We start from the raw sequence: 24,569 nt of genomic DNA on the forward strand, positions 1-24,569 counted from the left end.
AGTTAACCTTCCGGGAGGAAAGATTAATCCCAACTCCCGTTCCGCCGGGGAGAATATTGCCGCCCCCCCTCCCGCTGACCGCTTTTGGTTCTTTTATTCCCCTCACGAGTATAACTTGGTGTTGAGGGATTGACAGAGCCCCAAGACAGTTTTCCAGTCGAATCTGATCAGTTGTAAGTTTGTTTTTTTTAAAAAATAGACGTGTACGCCCAGAATGTTCCGTCATTATATTGTGTCAGGTAACTCGATCCAGCATTGTTTATCCGGCCTACGCCGGACTTTTAACCTGTAAACGACATAACAAAGATCGTTGTTTTTAAAGGACAGAGTGAGGTGAGGGTGGGGGAATGGTGGGGGGGATAGGGGTGAGATGGGGGGGATAGGGGTGAGATGGTGGGATAGGGGTGAGATGGGGGGATAGGGGTGAGATGGGGGGGGATAGGGGTGAGATGGGGGGATAGGGGTGAGATGGGGGGCGATAGGGGTGAGATGGGGGGGATAGGGGTGAGATGGGGGGGAAAGGGGTGAGATGGGGGGGATAGAGGTGAGATGGGGGGGGGATAGGGGTGAGATGGGGGGGATAGGGGTGAGATGGGGGGGAAAGGGGTGAGATGGGGGGGATAGAGGTGAGATGGGCGATAGGGGTGAGATGGGGGGGATAGGGGTGAGATGGGGGGGATAGGGGTGAGATGGTGGGATAGGGGTGAGATGGGGGGATAGGGGTGAGATGGGGGGGATGGGGTGAGATGGTGGGATAGGGGTGAGATGGGGGGGATAGGGGTGAGATGGGGGGGATAGGGGTGAGATGGGGGGGATAGGGGTGAGATGGGGGGGATAGGGGTGAGATGGGGGGGATAGGGGTGAGATGGGGGGCATAAGGGTGAGATGGGGGGGATAGGGGTGAGATGGGGGGGGATAGGGGTGAGATGGGGGGGATAGGGGTGGGATAGGGATGAGATGGGGGGCCCTCCAGGGTGGGGATAGTGGTGTCCCCCAGGGGGAGGTCTGAACTTCCTCAAGTAGAATTTCAGCTTTTTTTTCTTTGAGGCATTAGCCACTGATTCTCATCCAAAAGTAGCTCCCAACCAACAGGAGTTCTATGGTCACCTCCAGAACCTCTTCAGTTCTGCTCATGACAGTCTTGATGGTGCGGATCCACCAGCATTCCCTTTATCCGAACCCTCAGTGACCCTGTGTGTTATATGGTCGGATCTGGGCTGACAGTTACTTTAAGGAACAGAAACGGCCTCAGCAACCTTGTATTTGCCTGTTGCCAGCTCTTGGATCCAATCTTTATTTTCTTCAGCCTGCCTGCACTGCACCGCTGGGTGATTTGAGCTTGGATGGCTCCGTGTTTTTAATCTGTTTTCAACCAGCTTCAGTTTCCCCGGAAACCTGAAGTTTCAACTTTAGCTTTAGTTTCCCTAGAAACCTGACGGCTCAGTTTCCCTTTCAGTTAGAGTCTGACTTAAAAAATACAAGTTTTGAATAAGGGTTAGAGCATCCAACAGGACATTTGACAAGTCATCAGCTCATATATCACGTTCAAAAGGACAAGGACAGGCTGGTGGGAGGAGCAGACCATGATAGATGAAATTTAGTGCAGAGAAATATGAAGTGATACATTTTGGAAGGAAGAATGAGAAGCGGTAATATAAATTAAAGGATACAATTCAAAAAGTGGTGCAGGAACAGAGAGACCTCAGAGTATATGAGCAAAAAAAAAAATCATTGGAGGTGAAAGCGCAGGTGGGAAAGTGGCTAAGAAGGTAGATAGAATCCTGGGCTTTATAAATCGAGGCATAGAGTACAAAAGCAAGGAAGTTGTGACAAACCTTTATAGAATGCTGATACGGCTTCAACTGGAGTATTATGTCCATTCTGAGCGCCACACTTTAGGAAGGATGTGAAGGCAATGGAGAGGGTGCAGAAAAGTTTACAAGAATGAATCCAGGGTGGGGGACTTCGATTACGTGGATAGATTGAGAAACTGGGGCTGTTCCTAGAGAGGAGAAGGCTAAGTGGAGATTTAATAGAGGTGTTCAAATTCCTGAGGGGTCCAGACAGAAGAGAGAGAGTGAAATTGTTCCCTTTGGTGGAGGGGTTGGGAACCAGAGGACACAAATTTAAGGCAATATGCAAAGAACAAAAGGTGACATGAGAAAACATTTTTTATGGAGTGAGTGGTTAGGATCTGGAATGCACTGTCTGAGAGAGTGGTGGACGCAGATTCAAATGTTGGAGAAGCACCTGAGGTATATGAAAAATGTGCAGGGTTACAGGATAAGGGTGGGAGAGTGGGACAAGCTGAATTGTTCTTAGAGTTGTCATGGACTCAATATGCTGAATGGCCTCTTTCTATGCTGTAACTATTCCCTAATGCTAGGATTCTACTGGTGTTGTCCTGCTCACCTGAGGCAGAAGAGCAGAGAGAACTTGAACAAGATGGTGCAAACTGGGATTCAGCAGCTCTTCTGCCAAAATTATGATGGATGATTGGGAATCCACCTTTACTGTCGCTTGGTGGAAATCCACGAACTCCCATCCCAACTGCACTGTGGATGTATCTACAGATGGACTGCAGTGGTTCAAGAAGGCAGCTCACTACCACCTTCTCAAGGGCAATTAGGGATGGGCAATAACTGCTGGCTTAGCAAGTGACGCTTACATCCCACGGAAGAATAAAAACAAAATAATTTACCCACTCTCTGACCAATATGGAGTGCGCATCATATTTGCCTAATTTGAGAGAGATGCAGATTGGTAAAAGCTGAGGCATAGAAACCCAAATGTGTGCACAGAAATCTAGCTGAAGTTTAACTAGCAGATGCAGCCTACCAACAAAGAGCACTGGTACGCTTCTCATTGATTGTCCATCTCAAGAAAACCATTAAAGCATTTAGGGTTATCTGGACCTGAATGGCAAGAAAACAAGCCCTGGGCCTAAAGATAACTCTACCTTCAAGAACTTACTAATGAATAAGTTGACTGTACAATCATCAGTAGTGCCCCAGTGTACTTGCTTAGTTCAGATGTTTGGTTATCAAGACTGTTGTAGAGGTTTGACTTGATTCTTATCTTCCATCAGAAGGTGCAATTTGGTACCTTGTTGCCCTCCTCAAACTGCCTTGGAGGGTACTCATTAATTATTCATCAGACTAAAGAAAGCACATTGGATAGTTAAGTACCAGAAACTTCTCGCCTGGGGCTTATTGAGCAGTACAGCCGAGTATAAAATATGTGACTACATCATGGATGTGTACCTTATTTTATTGTTCAGAAGTTTTAACAGTCAGAAATACAAAATAAATATGGCAGCTGTGTTCTTTCTATCACAATAATAAATGGTAGGCACTAAATCCTGACCATATGTTCTTGTACCCAGACTCCATATACTACTTTCCAGCTTCCTGTCATCGGAATTTCCTCAGCTATATATGCAACGGCATTTGGTGGGCAGGTGCAAATAATGCCAACTATCTTGGTGTTCTAAATGTCTAAGCCCCAGTGCAGTCTTATTCAGTGCCAACCTTTTAATCCATGTCCTCATGAGAGTGACTTTGGAAAAGCTCTGCCATGAGGCTAACTCTCCCTTTTACAGTGCTCAATCTTTGGCTGATGGAAGCTGGAGCTATCTCTTTCTAAAGTTGTTTCCTCTTTTTTTCTCTACAATACATCTCACAGCATGGCACTGGATCTTGCTCATGAGCTGGAGGAGTTCTGAATATGAAGCAGATCCGGTCGGACACATGTTTTATGTGCCACAAAACATACTGAGAACTTTCTACCACCATAGTAAACAAGAGACCAAAGCACATTTCACATCTTCCCAGTGCAATTCTTAAGAAAGACTTGAATTTAAGTAGCATTTTTCATGACCTCTTTACATTAATGAAGTAGTTTTGATGTGCAATCATTATTGTAACGTAGGAGAAGTGGCAGCCAATGTTCACACAAGGTACCTGACATGAAGAAATATTAATGTATATATTGTTATTGGAAATTATTTTAAATTGGACTTGTAGGGTCTGTGTCTGTAGGTGTGAGTGTGTGTGTTTTAATTGGATTAAAGCCAGCTAGTTTGGGTGCTTTGATGCATAGTAGTTTTGAGATGTAAACAGTAAGGTAGAGAGCACACTTGCATTTTGTTGAATACACCATTCAAAGACTGGGGGTGATATCTTGCACCTAGCTAGGAGACACCAAGAAATATGTTTATATTACTAATAAAATTGGTACTATGAAAGGGAATTTATTGTTAGAAGAGGTGGAGTTCAAAGGGCCTGTTGATACAATGAGAATTTGCATGCAAAGGGAAGGCTAGGTATATACAGGAGAGTTTTGTGTGTGGAAGTCAGAGGCATGAAAGATCTAAGCCTGTAAGCCTACCACTGTGTCTGTGAGGGAGAAAATTGGAAGGGACCTCATTTTGAGTTCGTAAGATAAAATGTGCTTTGCCTGGTGTCTGTTTAAGTCTAAGGGTTATTGTTGCCCTGGGAGTGATTAATTTGGGTATTTGTCTAATAGTTATTATGGTAGTAATTTGTAAGTGTGTATGTGTTTAATTTCTTATTAAAATTAATAAAGGTTTAATTTAATTTATATAAAAAACCTTTGGAGGCTTGGTGGTTTCATTTCTGATTTCAGAGTTGCATCTCAAACATACCAATTGAAAATATAGGTTATGACAGTTGTTTAAAGTTACTCTCTATGTATTGACCTTTTGAAATTGATCCCAGCTGCATCCAGACCTGTAGCTTTATTAAACTTTACTACAAATTGTAACCTTGCATCACTTAACAGGGTTAGAAGGGCCTAAGTACACAAAGGTAATTAAACTTTCTGATAGAAAGATCATCAACCTGAAGCATTAACTTTGTTTCTCTCTCCATAGATGCTGCCTGACTTGCAGAGTATTTCCAGCATTTTCTTTTTTTATTTCAGATTTTCAGCATCCACAGTATTTTGCTTTTGTAATTAAACATTCATTAGCTGTCCATCAATTTGAAGATGACGTTTACTCAGGATCACGAGTTTCTGCCATGGATCTTCCTATGACCGAACAAGCTGATTCTCAACCAAGAAATCTTTGGGCACATGGGGCAGGACATCCCACAAGATAGTGGGATACAGAGTGCAGGATTTGCTTCCTTTTCTTGCCTTCACTGTCACCACTCTGCCTCATCATTAAGACATTGCTGCTGCTCTTTAAGGAGAGCTTCAGAGTGTCTTTGACGCATTTTCTTTGTCCTTACCAGGAATGTTGAGAGTTGAGAAAACAAGACTTGGAGGGAGAAATGGTTTTTAGCCACCCAGAAACAGTGTCCAGCCCATCGAAGTTGATTTTGCAGTTTTGCCTGAAGGCTGGTGGAGTTGACTTCAAGAAGGACACCAGCGTTTGTTCAACAGTCCTCCAATTGTATCCAGAGGATGCAGGGGAGGCATTGCTGATGGAATTTCTCTAATGCCCTTATCTGTTTTACAGCCTGGGTCTCACTGCAGTACAGGAGTATGATGACAAAAACTGTTCTGTCACACTAGGACTTTGATTGACTTGCAGAGTCAAACACTCGCTGCTGTAGTTTGTAGAAGGCTGAGCTGGCACAGCTGATCCGGTGTTGGATTTCCTTGTCAATGGTGGCCTTTTGTGAGAGGTGTCTGCCAAGGTATCAGAAGTGCTCAACATTTTCCAGAGTTTCTCCTTCGACATATATGGGAGGTGGAATATTTGGTTGACCAGGTATGGGTTGATATGGGTTTTTCGGCAATGTTCAAGGACAGTACAAGTTTCTTGTATGCAGAATTGAAGAGATCAACAATGGTTTGCAAATCTGGTGCCGAGTGGGCAGCAACACTGAAGCCATCCACAGATGATTGATCATGTATACCTATGGTGGTCAATTTAGTTTTGGCACGGAGTTTAAACCTGAGTTGAGTTTAAAGAGATTTCCAGCTAGACGCTATTTAATACTGACACCAGAGGGCAGTTGATCTTTGATGAGCTGAATAGCCCGCTGTCAGGTAGATTATAAACAGTGTGGGAGCAATCAACACAGCCTTCCTTGACCCTGGTCCAGATTTTGAAGGCATCTGTTTCAGATACCTCACTCGATAGTTGCAGTCATACCATCATAAAGCAGTTGTAGGATTGTGATGAAGTTTCTTGGACATCCAGATCTTTTGAGCGCAATCGACAGAGCCTTATGATTTACCCACATTAATTAAACATTAATAAGGTGCTATTTACTTATGTTTATTCTTGCATTTATTGCACCTTGACGAGGTGTGACCTGGTGAGTAAGCACAACCGTTTCTATCAAAATAAATGGAGTGCACTAGATGTTAACTTTGAAATTGCTGTTAATGCATCTTGCTTTTAATTATCTCTTTTTGGGTGGCATAACAACTGCCCATTTTAAACATGGATAGTTTAATTGGTAGAGATTGTAATCCGAAAGAAACAAATTAACTGGTCATTTCTCACTTGCTGTTTATGGCACTTCTCTGCACATTTGGAAACCTCATTTGCTTCATTAGAACTCTATTTCAATGTGACTCTGTGGGGCATTTTTAATACATTCTGATGTGATAAGGCATTATATAAATGGAAGTTGTTTTCTTTCTTGTACTTCCTCATGACTTATCATTGTTATTTAACTTGATACATTGCTCAGGATTGACCTTTCCTATTCCACTCAGTTTGATAGGAAGTAAATGATACCAATGACTCCTGCCTAGAAATTCCTATAAACCATTTTGCTAAAGTGCCAAATGGAAGCAGAGAATAATCCTTGTATCTGGAGACAGAGGTCCATGGGTTGCAAGATATTGGTCCTGGGGCCGCATCTAACTATTCAGGGTTAGCCCGATGGAAGAAGGCAATTTTGGGCCATCAGCCTCACCAGCAATTGTCTTCAGGTACATCCTGGAATGGAGGACAGTTGCAGCAGGCAGTGGCTGTCAGGAGTACTGAGCACTGCTCCTCTTCCTGACTCCAAAGCAATTCAAAATTAATAATTTCACTCACCTGTTTGGTGGTAACAGTATCCACGTTCAGAAAAGATGAGCAGTCGACAGCCCAATTTCTGGAAAAGTCTTTAAGCAGGCATGAGACTTCTCGTTTGCATATGAAAGAGGCTTAATGCCTTTATTAGGTGACCACTCCAGAAGCAAAAAATATAGCCTGATCCAGTTTCATGTTGGATGTTTTTCAGGCATTCTAGTGCTGCAAGACCTAGTCCCCTGAAATTGGTCCCTTTTACACCTGTAAAATGGGTGCAATAGACGCTAATTTTTACCCCTTCAGGTTTTTAAAATCTTTCCTTCTAACTCTGTCCTCTGACATGATTGATCAGGCTTGTGGCCCTTCTCTGCATAGCATCCAGATCTTTACTCTTAAGGTTTTGGTAACCAGAGCCAAACCCAATATTGAAGATCTGTATTTACCAGAGAGCCAAACAGCTTCTGATAATGATCACAGACCTATATTCTGCTGAATTGCCAATGTACTTGTGCATTCTGTTTGTTTGTTGATTGGTGCTCTGCAATAGCCAAACACACTTTTGGATCTCCTATCACTACCAGGCCTTTTTTTCAGATTCCCACTCACCAGTCAAGCACTTTTTTAAAAATATGTCCTCCATTGTACGTGGCACTCCTCTCAGTGCATCTCCCTAGCTCTATATCACTTATACTTAAAAATACTGATAATGGCAATTGGGGTTTGCGTATTATTTCATACATTGTTGTTTTTAAAGAATTTTTACAAAGGTATATTTGAAAATCTGAGATTTGTGTCTCCGTCCTGACTGGCATTTAAGCTTGAGTGGCTTAATAGTTAAGTTTTCCCAGTTTTTGGTTAGGTCACCAGATGCAACCAGCGCATTAATATTCAACACACAGGATTATGACACTATTGGATAAATTAAATAGACTACTTACAATAACTTTTACATTTATTTGTAATAGACATCTTTTTAAAAGTATGATATGCAGTAAATCAAGCAATGAAATAAAACTTTTTTTTCAGTCTATTAAAATATTATCCAGATGAAGTTTACAATTACAAAAACATGGGATAGTTCACCAGTGACCCACAGGGGGATATCGCTGTCACTTAAACCAGATGATGAAGGTTTGCTGATGGAGGTAGAGGGGCCTTTCTTCAATGATCCTTCAGCTCCACCTGGTAAAAGAGGAAAACCTTACGACCAATTGTGGGATTTTGAAGGTACAGTGAGAGCCAATTTTATGAAAATATTACTTTCAAAAACGTAAGTTTCTGACATTGGGAGTATATGTTAAATCACTTCTTTTGTGTTCCAAACTGCAGATTTTAGTTTTAAAGTTAAATATTCCCTTCTGCTGTCCTCACAAAACTTTGGCCTTATTTTCAAGCAAACTACCATAGAACACATATGAAGAAGAGTCATACAGAAACAAAATGTTAACTCCGTTTCTCTCTCCACAGAGGCTGCCAGACCTGCTGAGTTTTTCTATTTATTATAGATTTCCAGCAAGTGCAGTTTTTGCTTTCAGAATTACCATAAAACACTTCCCACTCCCGCAACCCTTTCCCCTGTCCCGCTGCTCTCAACAGTGGCACAATTGGGACAGGTACTGGACATTGTTGCAGGATGTGGAAGGCACTGGAAGGTGTACCAGGACAATATTGATAGATTCCTCTTTGATTGCCAACTGTATTCCCACCTTACCATTTAGAAGCTCTCCAGATGTGCCAGTTGAGATCTAGAATTCAATATATAGGGTGGTCATACACCTATGGCATATCAGCACAATAATATGCAATGCTACTCACATCATTTGGTAATGCATTTTTAGCTATGTCTAGTTTCATTTCTCTGTGCTGTTTTATATTCATCCTTTGCTAACTCTAACTTAACCTTGTTACGTGTGAGCAATAGTAAGATGGAATTTGGCAAAAGATGACATGTTTTACAGAGAATGGAAAGGAGAGCACAAAAATGACAATAAGGTCCTGATATTGAAGGAGATTGCCAGTCAGAAAAATTGAGAGTATACCCTGTTCATATAGTCATGGAAGGAATACACCTCAGGTACTGATATTGGGGAAGACACCCCAGGAGCAGATATTGGTATCTCAATTCAGATAATGAGGAAGATTTCCAATCCCATGTATGAGCAAATTTCCACCCCCGCCCCTGCCAGCCCCTTCCCCCAGCCCTGCTGTCTAATAACCATTTTGGGGTTCAGTATATGTAAGCCACCCCCATCAATCAAAAAATAACTTCTATCCCAGTTCTGTCTCTTGTCAGGTTTAACTCCTGAATGTTTCATGTTCTGTGTAATAGTTTGTCAATTGATATTAATTGTACCATATACTTCATTACAAAATTTGGAACTGTTACAATAAGGGCAGTGTATGTATTTAAATCTTTACTGATCTTTGTTTATCAATGTTACGTTTTGAGGACATTAACATGTAGTTCAGTAAAATCTTCATGTTTTTCGATAAATAAGTGACCTTCCAATAAAACTTAATATTAGTGAAAAACATTTTAATTTGGTGCACATAAGAAACGTTAGAAATAAATAAATGACAAATGATAATTGAAACGAATCGTCTTGTGTATGGGGCCTGTTTTTTGTCACAGGTCACAATCTAGGAAACCTAGAAAAATATTTTGAGCATGTTGTTAAGTACTGTACAATTCTTAAAAGAAAATACATCTCAATGTTTAACAACGCCTTGTGGTGGAGCAGAATGTTCTGCATACGCCTAAATCTCTTTCACTCCTTACGAAATTGTTGGTGGCAGCAGTTTTCTGTGACAGGATTGATGACTTTGGTAACTTTATATTAAATGTGGTATTAGCAGATTCCTGCCAGCAAAGTGACATTGGTAATCAAAGAAACTACATTTGACATTAAAGCATTGCTGAAGCCAGTTAAACTTATGATAATTTGTTTGTGGCTTTGATCAAGAATATTTTTCTATACAATATTTTTGGATTCAGATGGCACTATAACCTTTGGAAATACACATTATTGGACAAACCTTCAGAACATGATAGAGTTCATGACCCATTTGTTAGATCTAAGGTAGTTAAATTAAATTTGTACTTAATTGCAGACTCAAGGCAAAAATAAATACATATTTTACTGATAGTCAATAATACAGACCTTCACAAATAAAATATAATATTTACCTATGATTTTCTAAAACCTAAATAAGATGCAAGCTATTTTTGTTCTTCTTTCCTTGAATCCTTTTGTTCATATTGTATTTTTCTCTACTTCAAGTAATATTTGCTGAAGATGCAATAATTGTATTTATTCTTACTTGTCATGTACTTGAAATTTTGCATAGATTTTTATATTTTGCATGCAGGTTTTGATTCAAATTCCAGGCAGGATCTCCTAATGTGTCTTTATAGAGGTCAAGAGGGCTATTTCCAGCTCATTGTGTTTGTTAACAACACTTAATTGTGCCTTCATGTGAATTGCTGTCTTACTTTTCGAGCAGTGGAAAAATTGATTTGCAGAATATTTGCAGAATATTTATTGTAGCCATGTTGGATGAAATGATGAAGAGTAGCAGATAGATTTTCTTCTCAATGTCACTTGAAAATCCACTCACATAGCCTTCCCATCTGCAACTTAGATGATATGAACTCTTCTGCTTTTATTTATAATGGGGAGGATTTTATCTCCATTGCCTAACATGAACCAGGCAATATGGAGTTAAGATCAAAGCAAAATACAATTTAATATGCAGTTATAGGGTGGACCCACCTCCAGGAAATATCTTGCTACTGACTAGGTTAGCAATATTACATCAGCCCAAATCCGGTGAGCTTTATCGGGATGAATGTTTGGGGTAGCCAGCTCGCCCGTTCTACTTAAATTAAGCTCAGCCCTTAAAATTGATGAAGACTCCCACTGCACCTCCAGTTGGCTATCCACCCAAATTATAAAACACCCATTAACATAGAAAATTATGAAAGCACAAGACTCAATGTTAATCAAGAGCTATGTAGACACAGATGTGTTTATCAATCATCTTTTTGAAGGTTTGGAACAAAGTTAGTGGCAAGGCTGGCTAGTGGAGGTTAGCTTCACTAAGATCTTATTTTTCTGACAGCTGGTTTTCCCTTCACCTGACTGCACTGATTCCTTACTGGGAGCTATAGTTCCACTGATGCTGGCCACCTTTAACTGCCTCACCTGGCTGGACATTGTTCAAATGTGAACATAGAAGCTAATCAACTCAAACGGTAATCACAACCAAACCAATCTTCCTATATCCATATACATGTACCTAACTAAGGGTTACTGAGTATTGGGAACCCTGGTCTATTCTCCCTTCAGTAATGCAGAGGCACTGAAGCCATTTATAAAAGCCATCCTGTTGGTTCATTTGCAATTGTTAACACATATTCTTACTTTCCTGTTCTCTGCCTGATTCAGTACTTGAAAAGTAAAGAAACAAAAACAGAAAGTATTGGAGACACTCAGCAGGTCAGGCAGCATTTATCAGCATGACTCATGAAAATGTCATCTCGCACTTAATTTCCCCCATGAGTTTCATGGGGCTGCATCTTCCCCCCATTGGGGGGGGGGAGTTGATGGGCGGGCGCGTACGTGTGCACTTCCGATCGGCGCCCCCAATCAGAGGCGCGCCGCCATTTTACGGCTAAATGCTGCCTCAGGAAGATCGGCTGTACATGTAAAAAAGACAAAAATAGAAAAATAAAATTTCCCTTACATGTCCCCTCATGTGACACTGTCACATGAGTTGGGACATGTCCATAAATTTTACAAAATCTTTATTAAAATTTTTAAAAGCCTACATGAAACCTCATCCCGCCCGTGGATGAGGTTTCATGCTTTTTCTAGTTCCCGCCGGGGCTCCTGGCCTGCCCGCCAACTTTAAGGTTGGACGGGCAGGACCTTTTATTACTTAATTGACCCTGTCAATGGCCTCAATTGGCCAATGACAGGTCGGCGGGCGCACATCTGATTTGGCTGCGCTCCCGCCTTCCTGAAAATTTAAATTGGGTGCGGTGACGTTGGGAGTCCCCCCAACATCACCACGTGTCATTTTACGCGTTGGCGAGCGGGCCTCGCCCCTGCTCGCCGACTCATAAAATTCTGCCCATGAAGTAGCTGCATTTGCACATAAATTGGTTTCTAAACTTGCCACAGAAACTTAAGTCCAGTAACAACCTGATAACTATTAATGATGACCAATCAACTCTGGCCCAGAAAGTGGAAAAATTAAAGTGTGGAGTCTTAATCCTTCAGGAAATGAATTATTTTTGCAAACTTTAATAATGTAAGGTATTAAATTTCAAGAATTTTTCTCCTAATTTTCCTTACTGTCTCGTTTTTCTCTCTTAATCCAATCTTATTTTTCCTATCTTTATTTCTCTTTCTAAACCCTGTTGATCCTGCTGTTCACTAAGGTCCCAGATGTCCTGTTATCAGTTTGCATTTCCAGGAACTTTCAGGGCAAAAACACTTTAAGCTGAAGAGTGCAGGAAAATGTCTAACTAACCATGACGCCATAACATGCCCTGGTTCAGAAAATTCTGGAACATACTTTTTTAAAAAAGAATGACTGTGGAGACTGGGGATTCTGGACATTGAATAAAACTTCTACATCTAAAGCTGACCTAGTCCCAAAAAATAGATTTGATAGCTTAGGAAAATAGCATAATAATTTGAAAATTGTTTTCTGTAACCTAAGTTTTTCATATTTCATGTTTAACAGTTGTAGAAGCATTTTTCTTGAATTGCAACAAAGAACTGTACCTTGAAGTGGAACTTTGCCCGTAAGTATTGGAATTTTTCTTTGTCACTCTGGGATGCTGTTGATTGCTTAAAATCTCAATGTTGTAAAATATGTATGCTTCCTCATAATATTTGTACAATTTCTAATATTCCATCAAAATCTTTTTGGTATGAATAGAAACTGTAGTTCATCTGATTAAAATATATACATGCACCATAAGTCAAAGGTATTTTGCTGCCTGGACTTGCTTATCCCTGCCCCTCCATTTGACAATATTTATTTTTCTTCTTTCTTTAAAGTTCCTCATATTATGCGCTGTTCTTTGTTGGCATTTGTGTAGCTTTTGCTGGTAATTTATGAGAAGGCAATCTTGAATTTTCTTTCCTTCCTCTAAGGAAGGGCCTTTCCTTGGCAAAATGGTTGATTGAAAACTTCAATCTAATTAATTTTCCATTTTAGCCTTGCATTGTAGCATACAGTTTATTTTTATATTGCAGTTTGTTTTCAGTATTAATAGCATCCTCTCTATTTTAATGTTGTTAGACATGGACAACACTTAGTACTATTACTTGCTGGTAAAGGAAAAGCATGGAAGGTAAGTTATTACAGAAAATAGTATGATGATTAGTATTATAGATGCTGAACGGCAAATTGGTTTATTTATAAATTTTGCATGAACAAATCATTCTTGCAATTTCTATGGCCCTGAAATTCCACATGAATTTCCTGACATCCCATGGTAACTTTGGTATGAGTTCAGAGGAACCCGTGAAGAAATGGTATAAATGGTTGTTGATTCCGTTTTTCTGAGCATTCGGCTAATCTTCTGCTGTGGTTGCAGTGAAGGATTGGAAGAACATTTATGGAGTTTCAGAACCTAGATTTTAAATGGGTGACTTTTGTGGTCATCAAGATGAGCTTCTTTGGTGTACAAAGTGCCAAACAGTGTACATTTGCACTTCTGTGACATATTTCGCTGTGTGATAGGTGTAGGAAAATGTAAACCTGTTCATTATAAAGTGTGTTTAGGATTTTGCTACCCCTAACCATTATTTTCTGCAATTCTGTTATTTTTTATAAGCTAGAACAAAGTCTCCTAGCATATGTCAACATATGCAGGTGTTCCTGGCAATGTGTCACTATTTGCAAGGCATCCCCATAAACATGTCTATATCATTACAATTATGAGGTTTATAAGATTATTATATTTTAGGACTGCAACTTTTAAGTTTAGGGTAAATGAAGGAGGTTATGTGACCTGTTCTCATGTCTTCCTGGCGGTTTGATTGTTATAAGATAGACAGGGGATTTTAAAACCAAAGAGTCAACAAAGGTTCGAGGGATTCTCTATCCCACCCCAACCTCAGAAGAACACTCCTTCCTGTACTAGTGTGAAATTTTAATTTTCCACACCAACCATCCTTTGGGCTGTCTGAGTGAGACTGTCACTTAATACTAAATGACAGAGAATGCTGTCTTCTGTTGACTAAGATCTAGAATTTTTCAATTTTATTTTATTTGAGACCCATACAGACAGGAGGAGACTAACTTCTATCCAATAAGGCTGGGTGCAAGTTAAACACCAGTGCTCTAGACAAAAAAATAATATTCTACTCTTCATCTATTTCCCAGCTACTCCATTAATGCACCTTCAGTTGCATTTATAGTAGTGTTTGCAACCTGATTGGATTATTAGCTACTACTGGGACTCAGTAGTCTAGCTATTGTTTCTAATTTTGAATATTTGTCTACATTTTAATTTTACTTTCACTTTATTTGCCAATAGAGTTTTTAAGATCCAGTTCTTAAGAATGCATTTGTGACTACATTCCTAGATTAAACTAAAACTCAAAAACACGAAACTACTAACGGTTTTTCCTTCACATTAGAAAGAACTCGATTTAAAATATGACTGTACAATTCATGAGCAAAACTGGGAAGGCAAAGCACTTCTCCCTTGGAGCTATTTTCCCCCTGGCGTTAACAAGTTTAATGCCTATGCAATTCATGGCTCTGGTGATAAAAGAGTTTATGAGGCCCTGTACCCCATACCTAAAGAACAATTAAAGAAGGGACAACAGCCTGACTTGTAAGTATAAAGATTTATCATTTATTGCTCCTTCTGTTTGCAATGTCTAAATGTTTGATAAAACTACAAATCGTAATGCTTGGAGCACATACTGACGTACGAGATGCCACAGACCAACTGCTTGACCTTTACATTGATCAGATCCAGTAGAGGAAACTGCAATTAAATTTTTCCCTCTAATTTGGCCAAGTGCATTCCTGCTACACAATAAATTATGTATAACTCAAAGCAGTGGATAATTGTTGTAGCAGTTCCTCCTGTGTACTATAAAAGGAAGCATAGGGCTTTGAAGTACATTTTATTAGCTTTGGTTAAAGTGCCATGGCTTCACTCTTCAGAATCAATAGTACTTTTCATTTATATTTTCTTATTCAAATTCTTCAATTGCCACTTGGAAAATATAATTTAGTTTTTACATTTGGATCATCTAGGTATATATTTTCAGCTTACTTTTTATTCTATATTAGTTTCAGTGCAAAACATCTCTAGGCAAGGCCATTTAAAATCCATATCTGAATTGCATCCAATCAAACATTGGTGGTGCTGATCCCCAAACCGCTGTGGTGCACTAGACTGCTAGGATATGTGCGCTTATGATTTACCCCAAAGTAAATTTTCTGATCTCATTCCATTTGTGGACGTTGGATGCTAATCCATAGGACAGGATGGAAATAGAAGCCGGGATTTACCAGTCCTGCCAGTGGCAGCCATCGTCATGGGCGAGATGGGAAAATTCAGAGAGCGGCCAAAAATCAATTGAACCAAAAAATGCCACCAAGGGAAATCCTGTGTTTTTTTCACGCACCTATTAGCAGCTTATTATAAAGCAATACTTGGAGTAGATGTCCAGCTTGCTCCCTAGGCTGGGGAAAATGAGTGATGTGGGCAGATTTTCAGAAGTGGATAGAAAGCATCTTACCGGCATTAATTGGATAATTGAGAAAAAGCATGAGTTAGATGGAAATATGAAATTAAATGAATTGTTGCTGCCTTACAGTTCAATATTTGCTTATTAGAGCTATTAGGAAAAGGCAATCTAAAATTTTGAAGACAAAGACATTGTACATGACTTGTGGAATATGGTACTTGTTAAAACATCTTGCTGATTTCCAGAATTCTCTCTACATTTTTTTGTTGGACTAAAATTACATAATACCATGACATATAAGTTTTCATAGTTTATTCAATATTGTTGAAATAATAAAACATGCAAATATTTACAAGTATTTGTTTTGAGTAGATAAGAACTAGTTGCAGCTTTCAGAGATACAATTTGAATACCGTCAGTAGTTGACCTTACCAATCCTGGTTGCAGGCAAAAAGAACTAACTGTAAATCTAAGGCTAAGTAAGTTTTTAAATGTTCTACCAGATTTAGACAAATTATTTAAAGAACCAGTTTCACCTTTTTGACTGAGGAATGGCCAAATGTTTATATTGGAATGACAAATTTATTCAATTAAATTTTTGAAACAAGTTTACTAAGGGCAGAATTTTCCGTTTGACGTGCGGTGGGGGCACACGTCCGCACATAAAATGACAGGCGGTGACGTCGGGCGAGCGTCCTGACGTCACCTTGCGCCATCGCGATATTTCGCTGGGCGAGCACGCGATGAAGTCCGACGTATGCCCAACATTAATTAACAGGCCAATTAAGCCCTTTAGTCTTCAATCAACCACGCCCGGGCGATCTTCGGGTCACCACACAGGCACAACGGGCAGGCGGGTAAGAGATATTTGCATTAACCTCATCCACCGGCGGGATAAGAGGGCTCAGTGGGGTCGTGAATCTGCTCTGTGAAGTATTGTTGAAAATTTTTCAAACTTACCTGTGTGATTTGCAGTACTTCAGAATGCATCCCAACTGCTCTTTCTGGACTCTTAACCTTCAGGTCAGCACTCTGTGGTGAGGAATCTTTTCAGGGCCTGCAGGTTCCAGGAAGCCTTCCCTTAGCTTGGGTATGGGAGCTGAACTGTCCACTGGAGGCAGCTCCTCTGAGGAGGAAGAGAGGGCTAGAACAAGGAGAAGGCTAGGAGTGCACATTCAGCCTCCAGGGGATCTACCTTTGGGAAGACAGGCACAGGCACAAGGGGTGCAGGGCCAAGAGGTAGTCCAAAGCAGAAGGGGCCAGAGAAGATGCCACTATCCTGCTGCCAGGGTATACAGGCGGTGAAGCAGTTACCTCAATATGTCTGAGGTACAGTGCTAAAGGAGGCTCCGTCTCTCAACGGAGACAGTCAACTATACCTGTCAGATGATTGGGCCTGAGATCTCCCCTAACTTTGTGGGCAGACGCCCCATGCCAGTGGTTCTGAAGGTCACAGCTGCCCTCAACCTCTATGCCTCTGGCTCCTTCCAGGGCTCAGTGGGTGATCTTTGCGGTGTCTCCCAATCAGCTGTCCACACGTGTCAAGCAGGTCACAGAGGCTCTGTTCAGGCATGCATTGACCTTCATCCACTTCCGTTGGGACCAGGCAAGCCAGACAGAGCAAGCCAGAGGCTTTGCGGCGATTGCTGGCTTCCCCCGTGTCCAGGGTACAATAGACTGTGCAATAGACTGTACACATGTGGCCATCGAGGATGAACTGGGTGTCTTTGCCAACAGGAAGGGCTTCCACTCCATGAACATGCAGATAGTGAGTGATCACAGGATGCTGATTCTACAAGTCCGTGCAAGGTACCCAGCCAGCTCCCACGACGCCTACATCCTCAGACACTCCCAGGTGCCAGGGCTCTTCAGTGCTCCAGCCCGGCTTGATGGATGGCTGCTGGGTGACAAGGGCTATCCCCTCAGAAGGTGGCTCATGACGCCTCTCCGCCATCCAAGAACAGAAGCTGAACAGCGATACAATAGGAGCCATGCCTCCACAAGGGCTGTGGTGGAGAGAGCTATCGGTCTTCTCAAAATGCACTTCCGGTACCTGGACTGCTCAGGGGGCGCACTCCAGTACCACTTAGATCGTGTCTCGGTGATAGTGGTTGCATGCTGCGCTCTCCACAATCTTGCGCTGGAAAGGGGAGACGCAGTGGATGTTGAAGACGTCGGCGCAGTGGCTGCGGCTACACACGATGAGTCCAGCAGTGATTCTGAGGATGAGCATGCACAGAGAAATGCTGAGGGGGTAGACACTGACCTGGGACTACTCCAGGAAGGCAGGGACACCCGGGATGCTTTAATCCAACGAACCTTCAGCTAGCACAACGTAGATGGATCACCAGGCCAAGCCTGGGCTGCCGCCTTGATACTCAACACCTAAGTGCAAAATCTGCCAGCTCAGCAGCACTAATTAAGGGCCTTGTAAATAAAGCTGAATGTCCAACAAATCATTCATTACACTTTTGTCAACCATACACATGCAGAAGAAACAAGGCACCCTCAGCCATGGTCACAGATCTGCATTTAATGTGTGAAGCAAAAGAACTTATCACAAAGAGAAAACAATAGTGTAAACAATCAAAAAGAAATCATGAGGACCTCATCTTGGGCCAACACAAAAGCACCAGTGAAAAACCCGTGGTGTGCCTAAGGTGCCTTTTGCTTTTGTTTCCGGGTGCTACGTCTTGGTGCTGCCCCGTTGCTTGGAGTGGCATCTGAGACAGCTGCTGACTCTGCTGTCCTGTCGATCTTGATGACCTTGGCAGTCGTCCTCTGGCTCGTGGAGCCTGTGCTGGCCCCGCCTGGGAGGGAGCTGCCTGTTCCGCAGCCGGCATTTCCCCAGTCGTCGCAGCCTCACTGGATGATACGGCCACTGGGAGAGGGATGGAGGAACTGCCGCCTTCATCCGAAGCGCCCTGAGAGGAGCCCGCAGAGACGACAGGCAGCAGCTGTGCTTTGGACCTCCCTGCTCACCGTGGATGGATGGGCAACAAGCTGGGAAGCTTGATGCCCACACCATCTCCCACACTGGCAGTGACCAGCTGAGGCCATTGCTGATGTGAGGGCTTGTTGGTCAGAGCGCATCCCCAGGAAGCCCTGGCGGGTCTCCTGGAGTAGGCTCTCCATGAGAGTCGCCACACTCTCCAAGGAGGACACTTGGCACTCGGACATGTGGCTCATTGCTTCGGCTAGCGTCTGCGTAGATTCCTCCGCCACAGAGACCATGCCAAGCATAGCCTCATGTATCACCCCCAGATGCTTCCGCACACCCGGCCGCATTTCCTGCAGCTACTGCATCGCAGACAACTCCAGAGGCACATCATCAGGCATCGACTGAGCATGTGCCTGGTCCCCTGCAGTCCTCCAACTGCTGGCGCCATGGGCACTCTCTGCCTCCGCCAGCTTGTCCAGCAAGTGTGAAGTGCCGTTGTTCTAATTCCCACCGAGGTGCTAATATCTGCGCTGGTGCCTGCCTCACAGAAATGGTGTTACGCTGGTGAGACTTCAGGCCCCTCAGGTTTGAGAGGGGACATCTGCTGTTCCTCCTCCTGGCCATGCTCCGATGATGCTGAAAGGAAGAACAAGGACAGTGGATCAGTTAGTGTGCACACACTGACAAAGTTCATCCCTGTCCCCCCGGCTCATTACGCGCTCATCCTTCCATAACCAATGGTTCAGCAATGTTGCAACAATAACTAATTTAACAATCTACAGTGCTATGGCTGCTGGGAGGACAATGCTGACCTCACTGTTGGGCACGAATACCTGGCCGTGGCACCCCAGCCTCACCGACACCAGTAGACCTAGGTGCATGGTGCCTCTCAAGGGCCTCCTGTTCGAAGCGGCTTAGTATGGAGAGCTGTGCCTGGCCGCCTCCAGTCCTCACACACTCAGTCGTGTTCTGTGCATTCTTCTCCTGAAAAAGAGAGAAAAGCATTGATTAGAACAAATTGCACATGGATTCTGTTCACGCTTGGCACACCCCAACCAGAGTGGGACATACCAGGCCTCCAGTGCCTCCTCACCCCGCTGCTGCCGATCACTCAGACAAAGATGCTAGGCCTGCTCCCCACCCCTCCACCGCCCCCTTGGACACATGCTGCCTACATCACATTAGGAACCACACAGTATTTCCTCCCATAGCAAAGAGGTGCAAGCACGTGCAGCGTAGAGGGCAGCAGATGGTTCATTGCCACGCCACCATGAAGCTCCCCTTCCACCATCTCATCACCCTGGCTAGGACATGTCCTGGAGTTCTGAGTCTGCACCTAGGTGCAGCTCCTCCAGGTTGCCCCCAAACCAGTCATGTGGGACTCAGATCAACACATGCTGCGGGGGAAAACTCATCTCCTCATGACCCTCTCAGGCTGACCTCAGCATGGGCACCATCTGCTTGCCCATCCAGCAAAGGAAAAATGCCGTCAATGATTCGATGCAGTCACAACACTGAGACTTGGGTGTGTGTGTGGGGGGGGTGGCGGGGTGGGGGGGGGTGGGGGGGGGGTGCACAGTTGGGTAAGGCTACCTGCTGGGTTACATGCCCAATGCCAACATGGTACTCACCCTGCCAGAACGCTTGCGGCACTGCTTCCAGTTGCACCGCACCACGCCGCAGGAGCTCACCACTCCCGCCACCTCCTCTCAGGCACGTTTCGTCATGTTAGGGGTGCCTCCTCCTCCCATCCTGGGGGACCAATACCTCCCACCATGCTGCCACCTCCTCAAGGAGGGCAACAAGGCAGTCATCAGAAAAACGAGGGGCGCACTGGCCCCCCCGCTGGCCGACCCTCCAGCCTGGCCTACTCAACCGAACCCCTCTGCTGTGGCCTAGCACTGGCCATTGTGAGCAACCTACAAAAGACTGCCAGGCCTGCCGCCGCCCACACGCTCCCACTATCCTCGGTAGTTGGGAAATACGCAGGATAGGCCTTAATTGGCCTGCCCACGTAAAATGGTGGCGCAGACCCGATCGGGGGCGCCCACCCACTCCCACTCCGCGCCCCCCCCACCGCCAGATGGAAAATCCTGCCCTAAGTCTCAAACTGCTCCCGAGTTAGCACTGATATGATCATTCCTCAATTAGATAAGCCAATTTTTTTGTCTTGTTCATCCCAGCCTCTTCTTACAAAAATCCATTGGCCTGAAATATACCAAATGTTGCTCCAATGTCAAAGGTGCCAGTGCTGGGGATGGAGTCAATTACATAAAAGGAGCAGAATGTTTACTCTCGTGGGGATGAGAATAACTAGAGGTAGATAAGATTGCCACAAAGAAAAAGTCAATAAGGATTTCAGAAGAAACTTCTTTACACAAAGAGTAGTGAGAATGTGAAACTTGCTACCACAGGGAGTGGCTGAATTGAATACATTTAAGGCGAAGCTAGACAAGCCTATGAGGAAGAAGGGAATGTGGTTTACAATGATAGATTTAGATGAAGAAAGATGGGAGGAGGCACGGGTGGAACATAAACTGGTTGGGCCAAATGGCCTGTTTCTGTGCCGTTTATCCTATGTGATCCTATGTAATCAGTATGAAGGAGGTTCTGAGCCCTTGAGCCACAAAAAATTGGAAGATTGATGCAACTTCTGAAATTGCAAAGGGACCACTTCTCCATTCAACAATTTTTTTCTCCTTAATAAACCCACATAAACACATAACCATTTTATTTTTAGTTTTTCTCCCATGTACTGTGTTGCTTTTTAATGTGTTAAATTACTTGCATTTTCATTTACTATGTCTAGAATATTATTGATGTGCTTTTTTATCTTAGTCATCGCTTGGAATATTTCAAGGATTTCAGCTTGAGTTCAATTATGGGAAAGCAATGGAAACAGCCCCAGTCTGAACTGTGGAAGTCTGCCCCAGGGACCAAGAAGTGGTTAGCTTGCCTTGATTGTTGTTCTTGTCTCTCAAATCTTGGTATACGTATCTGAGGCTCCTATTTTTCTCAGTTCAGCAGACTCTTCATTAAACATTTTCAAATGAGCTATTTGCAAATGAGATTTTGGAAGGACTATGTAATATAATTTTTGATGTTATATATAAATTTGTTACCCATCAACTTTCTGGCCTGAAACTTGATTTAACAGTAATTTGTATCAGAAACAAACTATACATCCTATACAAGAAAAATATGGGAATCTGAGGAGTACACTAGGTTAATCTTTTGTTCTTGTGTCTCATTTTTGTAATCTTAAAGATGCCAAATCTTAATACAAGAATGAACCAAACACCAGCATTCCAATTGAATTAATTACATTAAGGTGTCTACATCTCTGGCGTTAGTTGTGGGAATTGTGTTAAGTTTACTAATTACCACCATCACTTAATCAGTAAATCATTCTAATGAGATGTCACCGACTTGAAACATTAACTCTGCTTCTCTTTCAACAGATGTTGCCAGATCTGCTGAGTGTTTCCAGCATTTTCTGTTCTCATTTCAGATTTCCAGGATTCCACGGTATTTTGCTGCTGTCCCAGTAAATGATTCTAACAGCAAGCAAATTCTCAGCCACTATAATCCTCTAAGTAACACTTAAGTGGTTATCCACAAATCGGAAGAATTCTCACCATAGGGTTAAGATCTGGTAATTGATCTGTGTGAAATCATCCAAGTACTGCAATACATATGCAATGAAGGCACACAATTCAACATTCAGGATTCATTTTATTCACTTTCTACTCTTTGCGTACCTTTTATGATGTTATTTCATAAAATGGTTACTGAACACTTTCTAGCCTACTGGTTGGGAAGAGGACAAAATCTTGAGGCCCGAATTAATGCCCTGTGCCCAATGAGAATGTGGAATGGTGGGGAGAGAGGGTGTGGTAAATTGGGGCAAGATACTTACCACCCCGTTCATGCCAAATTCCTGCTAGCCATGATTTTTACTCCTGCCTTTTGAGTAGTGTGCAATACCCTCACTGTAGGCAGGAAAGAGCCTTGTAAATTGGGGCTTGATAATGTCACTTGTACCCCTGCTATTCTAACTCTGGGCCATAAAGGGATTTAAAATTGGGAGAGATGTATACCAGGCGCTAATCTGATATCGCCCATTTTGAATGATTACCCAAATTGAAAATAACAGCCCCCATAGATTCTTAACAAAAGCAGTTACTTTTGCAAAGATTTAGGACATGCAATGTGCTTTATCAGAAGAAGCAATAAGAAAAAATCATGACAAATAAACCATCAATATCAGTTTGTATTCATGGTGAACACTGAATTCCCTATAAGAAAGGGTAGTAAAGTACAATATTAGGAATCACAACAACACCACACTAAATCAGCTTCCATTGATTAAACTGCTGGATGCATTAGGAAGCAGTATTGAACACTGGAAGCTAATATGCATAGATCCTCCCACTCTGCAGCTTAGGATGACAGCTGATGTCAGAGATAAGTATATGAATACACACTTGTATCTGAAAAGCTTGGGTCCTGCTTCATTGAGTTGTAGGGCAGCTAGCAAGTTAGAAGTCAGCAATTGAAACTGAGTCAAATCTCGGTGCTGGGGAAATACTTGAGCTAGAAAGCCTGAGGTACTCTAGGGCTCTGTTGATGATTGACCAGTCTGCCTGGTTCAATCGTAAAACAACTGTCACTGGATATTGGGACTCTTCCCTCAGCTCCAGACAACCTTGTAAACCAATGCTGTAATGAGTAGAGAGGTTTTAGCTGTAAGTGTGAAATGCTGGAAAGCTGCATATTTTAATTTGTTAAATTCCTGCAGTGTCCAAGTACATACTTCCCTTAGCATTGATTCTTGCCAATCTGCATGTAAATTTGCTAAAAAACACTTTACAAGAATAGTGTCCATTATATATCATGGTTTGCTAATCAAACAAAACAGAAATGCTAATGATTTTTCCAGTATTGCTGCTCATTCCAATAAATGCAATATAGCTATGGGTGATCACTGTGCTGAACACCTCCATTGAGTCTGCAAGCGTTAGCATGCCACTTTAATTCTTTATCCTACTCCCTGTCTCACCTCAGCCTTCTACCTTGTTTCAATGAAGCTCAACGCAAGACTAAGGAACTGCATCTCACCTTAAAATGAGGCAGATTACAGCCTTCTGGTCTTAATATTGAGTTAACAGCTTTAGATCTTAATTGCCACTTCTGCTTCCATTTTCTCTTGGATGTTCTGTAATTGTTTACAGCTCTTCTGGACTGATCTGTTTGTCCCATTATCATCTCCTTTTTGCTTTACAATCTCATCCCTTTTGTTATTTAATCACTCCTCTCCGCCATGATCACTGGGTCTCCTGCCCTCTTTTCTCTGGCACCATTTGCTTAAAAGCTGTTCACCACCAGCATTTTCCAGCTCTTCTGTAAAAGACCATCAACCTTAAACACTAACTCTGTTTCTCTCTCCACAGATGCTCCCTGAGCTGCTGAGTGTTCCCGCATTTTCTGTTTATAGTTCAGATTCCAGCATCCACAGTATTTTGCCATTGTTTTAATGTAGTATACCTGCCTGTAGTACAATCTGTAAATACATTGTTCCCCAAATTTCTATTCAGAACAATGTCACTGGAAACATTTCTATACAGAAAATGTTTGTTTCAGCTGGCCCAAGCCAACACATTTACTTGAATATATTAATAAAAGCAAGACTTGCAGCATTGAAGACTGCCAAGTATGACGAAACATTCCGGAAATTGTATGTGCTACGACAAGGAGGGTGAACAGTAAAGATGTGAAATGCTGATCAATGCTAAACAAAGAAGTGATTACAAATAAGATAGTTAAATAACACAGTGTTGCACCTATATGTAACAGACTACCCTGTAGTGTAAAATATATGTACGTTACTTTA

General features: G+C 42.4%; 1 protein-coding gene across 2 annotated transcripts; it reads left to right on the forward strand.

Moving 5' to 3' along the window:
* Positions 1 to 47: 47 nt before the first annotated feature.
* c1h4orf33 (chromosome 1 C4orf33 homolog) lies at positions 48 to 24,569 on the forward strand. 2 transcript variants are annotated; one of them, XM_078538603.1, is made up of 7 exons: positions 48 to 173; positions 8,030 to 8,230; positions 12,758 to 12,818; positions 13,322 to 13,373; positions 14,668 to 14,867; positions 21,515 to 21,622; positions 24,130 to 24,569. In XM_078538603.1, coding segments are annotated over exons 2-7 (603 nt in total). In that variant the 5' UTR covers positions 48 to 173; positions 8,030 to 8,049; the 3' UTR covers positions 24,131 to 24,569. The 2 variants fall into 2 exon arrangements, with proteins under 2 accessions (XP_078394729.1, XP_078394721.1); XM_078538595.1 differs by lacking the exon at positions 24,130 to 24,569 and having other exon boundaries at positions 21,515 to 21,805.

This window comes from Cetorhinus maximus, chromosome 1 (genome assembly GCF_964194155.1).
Source record: "Cetorhinus maximus chromosome 1, sCetMax3.hap1.1, whole genome shotgun sequence".
In the NCBI taxonomy this organism is placed as follows: domain Eukaryota; kingdom Metazoa; phylum Chordata; class Chondrichthyes; order Lamniformes; family Cetorhinidae; genus Cetorhinus; species Cetorhinus maximus.